The sequence below is a fragment of the Vombatus ursinus genome, unplaced genomic scaffold (assembly GCF_900497805.2).
Source record: "Vombatus ursinus unplaced genomic scaffold, bare-nosed wombat genome assembly UNPS02009573.1, whole genome shotgun sequence".
NCBI classification, from domain to species: domain Eukaryota; kingdom Metazoa; phylum Chordata; class Mammalia; order Diprotodontia; family Vombatidae; genus Vombatus; species Vombatus ursinus.
This window is the reverse complement of record NW_020949351.1, coordinates 11,647,305-11,654,979: the sequence shown is the minus strand read 5'-3', so window position 1 is coordinate 11,654,979 and position 7,675 is coordinate 11,647,305. Positions and strand designations below refer to the sequence as shown.

The window sequence follows — 7,675 nt, the reverse complement described above, 5'->3', positions numbered from 1 at the left end:
CCTTTCCTTTCCTTTCCTTTCCTTTCCTTTCCTTTCCTTTCCTTTCCTTTCCTTTCCTTTCCTTTCCTTTCCTTTCCTTTCCTTTCCTTTCCTTTCCTTTCCTTTCCTTTCCTTTCCTTTCCTTTCCTTTCCTTTCCTTTCCTTTCCTTTCCTTTCCTTTCCTTTTTTTTTAGCAAAGAACCAGCCATGACTTATAGTATCATTTTGGCTCTTTCATTTCACCTACTATTTATATTTGAGCCCTAAATAAAAGAGAGATACTGTCATTGCAGCTATAACCACAAGTTATTTTCTTGTCCTTTCTTCAAAGGGATTGAGAGGAAAGTTTGTGAACAATTTTCCTACAGTAATATTTACAATGGTAACTTATTAACTGTAATGATTCTCATGTCTTATTATTCCTTTGGTAAAAAATTCAGTATTAAAATGAAGGTAACTTTCTAAAACTAGACAGGACACAAATTTCTCATATGGCATTATATGGAACATTATATTATTCTGTCATTGTGAGTGTGTGTGTCTTTCCCTTTACAAATAGAATATAACAAGCTCCAAGTTCTGCAATAGTGGCCCCAGAATTGAGAAAATAGAATAGCTTTAGCATAAAGGGTGACCAGAAAAGGGCAAGGATGTTGTTGTTTAGTCATTTTCAGTCATGTCCAATTCTTTGTGACCCCTTTTTGGGATTTTCTTGGCAAAGATACTGGAATGTTTGTCATTTATTTCTCTAGCTGATGATGAACTGAGGCAAACAAACTGAAGTCAACAGGGTTAAGTGACTTGCCCAGGATCGCACAGCAAGTAAGTGTCTGAGGTCAAATTTAAACTAATGATTTCTTGACTCCATTCCCAGAGCTCTATCTATTGTACCACCTAACTGCCTGTTATATACAGTAGAAGCTTTATATTCCTAGTTAACACTGTCTAGTTTGAGCCACAGGTAGTGGGGCCCTTTCTTCTTCCACCTGCTATCTGTTCCATGGGATGTGTTCCATTTTAGGTAGCCAAGAATGAACATTTATATGGAGAAGGAAAGGCACCCTGTTTAGAGCTATTGAACACGTGAAGTATAGTTGATTAAATTACTATTTCTAATAGTGTCTGTAACTACTGATCACCTGGTTAGGGAAAATGTACTCACAGACTCATTAACTACTGTATTCCTGAAGGAAGAATATGCTTTTAAAAGCACAGATTTGCTCATAATACACACATAGTGTTCCAAATATTTAAGGTACAGAAATAGGGCCTTACCCGGGCCTTTTGCTCCATCTCTAGCATTAGTCTCTCATGTTGTTCTGCTATTGCCAAGGTTGCAGAGTGTACTTTCTGATAGATCATTTCTCCTTCCCTGGTTTGAAAGGTGAATAGTCCTTCTCCTGTGTCACACATCCTGTGAGAATGGAACAAGGGAAAGGTATGAAGAGAATATCTTTGCTCTACTGTTGAAAGTTTCTTTGAAATTTTTAAAGTTTTAATAAATCCCTTGCAACATTGGCGCAGATATGGAAGAACAAAACAAAACAAAAACAATCTACCACCACCACCAGCACCACCATCAAATAAACATCACAAAAAAAACAAGTGATCTAAAAGAGAGCAAATTTAAGGGAATGAGATGCTTAATCAGCATTAATTTTAATTTGTGAAAAATTCTCAAGAATATTCATATTGACATAGGGCATTACAAGGTGCATTTATGTAATGGGCTAAATAATAAATATAATTAGTTATTTTCTTTAAATATGTCCATTGTCCACAGGAACCTTAACTCTGAGATGGTATTGTTTTAATTGAAACATTTTATTCAGATTAGAAAACTATTGATTTATGACATTTAGGGAAACAAAAAAGATTATAGATTTTAATTAATACTTATACCTTTCAAAGATTTATGATTTCATTGATACTAGTCAGCTAAGTGATGCAGTGGATAGATAGAATGTTGAACTTGAAGTCAGAAATATTGGAGTTCAAATCCTATCTTGGACGTTTACTAGTTGTGTAACTTTGGTAAGTCAGTTAACCTTGTTCTCCCTCAGTTTTCTGAGCACCTACTTTGTAGGATTTTGAGGATCGAATGAGATAACATATATAAAACACTTTGAAAACCTTTAAGTGCTGTGTAAATGGTAGTTATTATGGGCACTTCATCTACCAACGTGGATCGTACCTCTCATTAGCATGCTTCTTGAATTTCTGTGGCCAAAATAAGCATATCCTAGGTATTATCAAAATGATATGTGGAATCAAAGAATGAGGACAATGGAAGTAATGACCTATCCTTTTGGAACAGGTAATAATAAATAGATACAAAATTATAGGTAGGAACTTTGATCAATGGAAAAACACCTAGAATATGACTTAGAAGATATTCAATAATAAAAACATAACTATAAGCTCTACAAAAGAGTTTCTTAATTATCTTTGTATCTCACTAATAATCTAGAGGAGCTTTGCACGTAATAGGTTCTTAATAAATGAAATGATTATCGAATGAAAGTCAATAATGTAAAAAGATGGAAGCTCTTTAGGAAAAGACCACAATGCATAGACCTATTTATGGAAAAATACTTAACTTAATCAGAATGATTAACTGGATTGATTAAAATTTTTTAGGTTCCAGGTGAGACTATACAAAAGTTGTACAGAAAATTTCCTTGTAGCTCAATTTTTCCTGCATGCAACTGAGAGGATTTTACTTGCTTCTCTATGAATCTCAAAGGAATTTCCAGAAGAAATGAAATGTCTCAAGAGGTTTTAGACATTATAGAATCAGCAATTGGGATCCCGTAGGGCACCATATAGCCTGTGCTTAGCTTTTGTGTAAAAAGAGCTTAATAAAATTCAAACAGCGTGAAATAGAAAGTCTAGGGGAAAAATGAAGAGTTTTCTCAAAGTGAAATAAAATGAGTTTTTTTTGTTGATTCAGAGGGGGTGCAAGAATCTAACCACTGCAACAACAAAACAACAGGCAGCAATGATTGAATTTGGGGTTTGTGTTTTGTTTATTGTTTTACCAAAAAAATTAAGCACTTCATCATCAGTTACTTAAGAGATATAATCAAGGAAAAAAATTCATATTTCATGCCCAATAATTGAAATGCAAAGACCTATGGCAGATTATACCCTGATAAACTAGTCTTTCAGGTAGGAAAGTCTTCATAAAAATGTATCTTTTAGTTACCAAAAAAAAGAAAAGTAAACTTTATTTTTCTACAAGAAAAGAAAAACTTGAATAGTTGTGTTCTTTGCACTCTGACTCCAAGAAAGGATATATTCACAGGAGAATGAAAAGAGGGGAATAATAAAAACTAGAACATAAAAACAACTGAAATGATATAGTGATTGGAGTAAAAAATATTTTTTCTTTAACAGATATACCATCAAATACAAAATCAAGAGTTGTATAAATGTGGCAAAATGAGGACAAATATACATATTTGAGAAAATATGAAACATGCTCTTCTACAATATAATAATATTGGTATGGATAATCACTTCACACTTTATACAATCACATGAACTTTTTAAAATATCTATATCCAGCTGTAGGGCTAAAGATAACATATAGAAAGACAGTATTACTATAAGTTTATAGTGCTACAGACAAAGATTATGGCATCATATTTTTAGTTATTGAGAAAGAAGGAACAGAATTAGGAAGGAATGGAAATAACTCATTACAGTTATTTTTCTTGCATTATCTCACTGATGAGAAGGACAATCACATATGGAAGAGATGGTGAGCAGAGGACACCAAACTGGCAACCAACTGAAAGGGGTTAGTGCAGGGCCACAACTGAAAACTTGTTAGTAAGAAGGGAGATGCTAATTGGATATTTCTCTCTACATTACTAGTATTCAATCAGAGAATTTGAGAGTTAGAAGGACCTAGTCTAGTCTAATCCATGCCTGAAACAGGAAGCCTTTCCATAATATCACTGGCAAGTTTATCACCCACTTATCCAGTATCTTAAAAATTTCTAGGGCTGTAGAACTCATTGCATCCAGAAGTTACTTGAGTTTTGTATAACTCAGTTTGTTAATAAGTTCTTCATTTTATTAGGCCCAAATTTTCCTACCCATAACTTTTGTTCATACATTGATACTTGTTGGTCCCTCAAGGCCAAGCAGAACAGTTGTAATTCTTCTCTCATACAACATTTAACATATTTGAAGATTTCTATTATAATCCTCTTCTCTAGGCTAAATGTTGTCTTTGAAGATTTCTATTGCAACCTTCTTCCCCTAGGCTCAGCAACTTCCAGTGATCCTTTTGTGGCATGGTTTCCAGACCCTTCAGTATTCTGTTGAAAATACTCTTGAAGCACTTCAAAGTCTCAGTGTCTTTCCTTAAATATGACTCTCAGAACTGAACACAATACTACAGATATGGCTTGACCAGGAAAGAGTACAAGAGGAATATTATCTGACTCATTTAGAACACTTTGCTTCTATGGATGCAGGCTAAGAAATGAAAACACAATGTAGGATAAAGCTCTACTCAATAATAATATAGCTCCACAAATATTGTTTTTATTAGAGGTACATCAATAAATATCAACTGAAATGTCAGGCAGTTATAGTGCAATAGATGCTTTGATACTTTCATGATTAGCTGGGACCTTAATACCTGAAACCACCAACCTCCTTTCCCTCAAGTCATAAGTTGCAGGATTTATTATCAGGACATCAATTTTAAGGACCTCATCTAGCCCAGTGAATAAAGAATAAAGAAAATCTACTGTTCAGGCTACAATATGCATGCAGTGGCCTCCCATTTACATAGTCCCATTTATATACACACACTGTATAAATATATAGTATATATGCTATGTAATTATATATTATTTTTGTTTTGCTTGAAATTGCCAATAGAAAATAGGCAAGGCTCGAAACTGGATAAACATAGGCAGTGAATTGGACTACATTTGGGAAATTATGAAGGGCTTTAATGATTCCAAACTATTCTCTGAAGAAAAAAAAACAATTGAATAAGGAAAAAAACTCTCTGAAGCCATTATTCTACAACTGATGGTATATGGCTTCAAATCATCAAAAACTGGAAATTCCAAAGAATCACAATTATTAGCAATCCAAAAAAGTAATGGAGAGACACATGGTATATACAAGTAGTCTGCAACATGTTTCTAGTGACAATTTATCAGATAGGAATGGTATAAAAGGTATCATGAAGAACATTCATAATAGGAAAAGGAAGTAAGTTGGTTACAAATCAAGAAGATAACTGAGCACTCTACTGTTAGTAATGAAATGTTTAAAGGTTAGAAGGAATGTCTCCAGTATGTTATCATGTAGCTCTTTATGGAGGAGTTATAGCAGGTTATGCATAATAACTATAGAAGATCAGACAGTGTAGACAGTTTGGGATGTGTACCAGTTGAGGGATTACTTGGATTTATGAGGTCATAAATCTATCAAAGTATAATAGCAAAATCTGCACAAATCTTCTTTGTGATAAAGTCACTTCCATATGCTTATTACATTTCTTTCTGGAGTGTAAACCTATGAAGATGAAATTCTTATTGATATGAAAATCAGAAAGTGTAGGGAGTCTTGATAAATATGCTAGACATAGCATGACCCAAACATACCTTTATAATTATCATCCTTGGTTAAAAAAAATAAATTTGTGTGTGTGCATGCACATGTGTGGGTGAAATCATCCTAGGGATAGATAAAATTACCTTAGGCAATTTCTTCCATCATTAATTTCATATGTAGTATATTGTTCATATTTTTTAAAGAACTAGACAGATAACCTCCAGACACACAAATAATTTAAATGTCAAGTAGGAGAATAAAACATAGGATCTAGCCTAGAGATACACTAGCACTTCTGTACAGTATTTAAAATTTAATCTTTAATTATAGAAAGTAATGAAATTCTTAAACACACAGCTTTTCTTCATAACAGTTAAGAGCAATGAACACATTTAGTCCTATTAACAGTTTAATCTTTATTGTCATTTAGCAATACTAGCATTTTGTTTTTCAGTGCCTCTGGCAGGAAAGAAACAAAAGTCCTAGTGCTAGGAGCTTTCTCAAATCATAGAATTCCATTGTTGAAATGTGTCTTTGTAATAGTTTATTTTGATATAACAATTTCCAGTTTATAAAGAATTTTGCATGAATTACATAATTTAATCCTAACAATAATGCTGTGAGGAAGGTAGCACAAATATAATAATAGGATCTGTCTTAGGGATCTTGGAGGTCATCTAGTCCAAGATCTAAGTTCATAGAAAATGGCTACAACAGGCCTAACCAATGCTTATTTGGTCTCTACCGAACACCTTACTTTGAATCCACTTATCCTCCAATGCAGTCCATTCTACTTCCTCCATTTATGGGAAAATTTTACCTCTGTTGAATTTTAAATCTCAGTTCCTGTAATTTACATTAAATGGTCCTTTTTGGTGACCTCTAGGATAAAGCATGGAAAGTTTGGTTGCTATTGCATGTAATATCCCTTTTGATATTTGAAGAACAATAAGCCTTTTCTTTCTCTAGGCCAAACATCTATGATTTCTTCAATTGGTCTTTTTATAACAGTTTTGTATCCCCTAAGCATCCTGAACCTGGTTATCCTCCTGTGAATATACTTCAGTCTGTCCATGACCCTGCACTATCATACAGTTCCATAGTTCCTTTTCCTCCCACAAGGATATTAAACAGTTTTTCTACAATATAGGAACAGGTATACTGGAGCCAGCTGAAAATGGCTCATTAGAGCTAAATGTTAAATTTTTAGTGTGAGCATTTACACTTTGGAAATTCACAAATGCTACAAATCAGGGTTTGATTTCTTGTTTTGTTGATTGCCCAGACAAGAAAGTGATGGAGAAAAATGTTAATAATGCAGATGACACTGAAAATGTCAAATGCCCTTTTTCTTGGAGAGCTAGTTAAAAATTTACCAGTGTAACTCCTGGCTACATTTATAATATTTCTCTGATCTATTAGCTTACTATGGCTGTCAAAAACAAAAACAAAAACAAGATAAGGTAAATTAAATATGGTTTGATGTGATTCTTTCTTACTAAAGCTATTCTGGATCTTGATGAAGATATCTCCATTTTAGAAGTGCTCATAAACCATCCTATACCCACACAAACAACATATGGTATAGCTAATACTTGCATCCAAGTGTTTTGACTTCCTGTTCAGTGTTGATTCCATGAATCTCCACAATGTTCTATGTCAGCCATTCTAACCCCTATGTGAGTCATGAGTCTCCTCTATCTCTGCTACAGTATGTTTAGCGAGTAGTTCTCTTTTCTTTGCCTGAATGTTTCTTATTAGGTGTAATGCAGTGTCTTTAGAGACAGTCCATTCCATTTCAGGATGGTTCTAAATGTAAGGAGGTGCTTTCTTATACTGAGCAGAAATCTGCTTCTGTGAAACATTCATTCATTATCCCTATTTTTGTCTTCTTGGGCCAAGCAGAATAAATTTGATTCCTTTCACATCTGACAACCTTTTAAATACTTGGAAACCTCGGTCATACCAAGCTAGACTTCTATCTTTTCTGTTCTCTATGTTTCTTGCCTAGTCCCTGTACTGTTGTCACCATACTATAAGTCATCCTCTGAATGTGCCTCAGTTTGTCAATATTCTTCCTAAAAATATAGCTCCCCAAACAGAACAT

At 33.8% G+C, this 7,675-nt stretch overlaps 1 protein-coding gene across 1 annotated transcript in view; it reads right to left on the bottom strand.

Annotated features, from left to right (window-relative positions):
- Positions 1-7,675, bottom strand: part of DOK6 (docking protein 6) — a 622,361-nt gene that overhangs the window by 154,387 nt on the left and 460,299 nt on the right. The window contains exon 6 of the mRNA XM_027852414.1: positions 1,255-1,393. Coding sequence (XP_027708215.1) covers positions 1,255-1,393 — 139 coding nt within the window. The remainder of the gene's footprint in view (positions 1-1,254; positions 1,394-7,675) is intronic.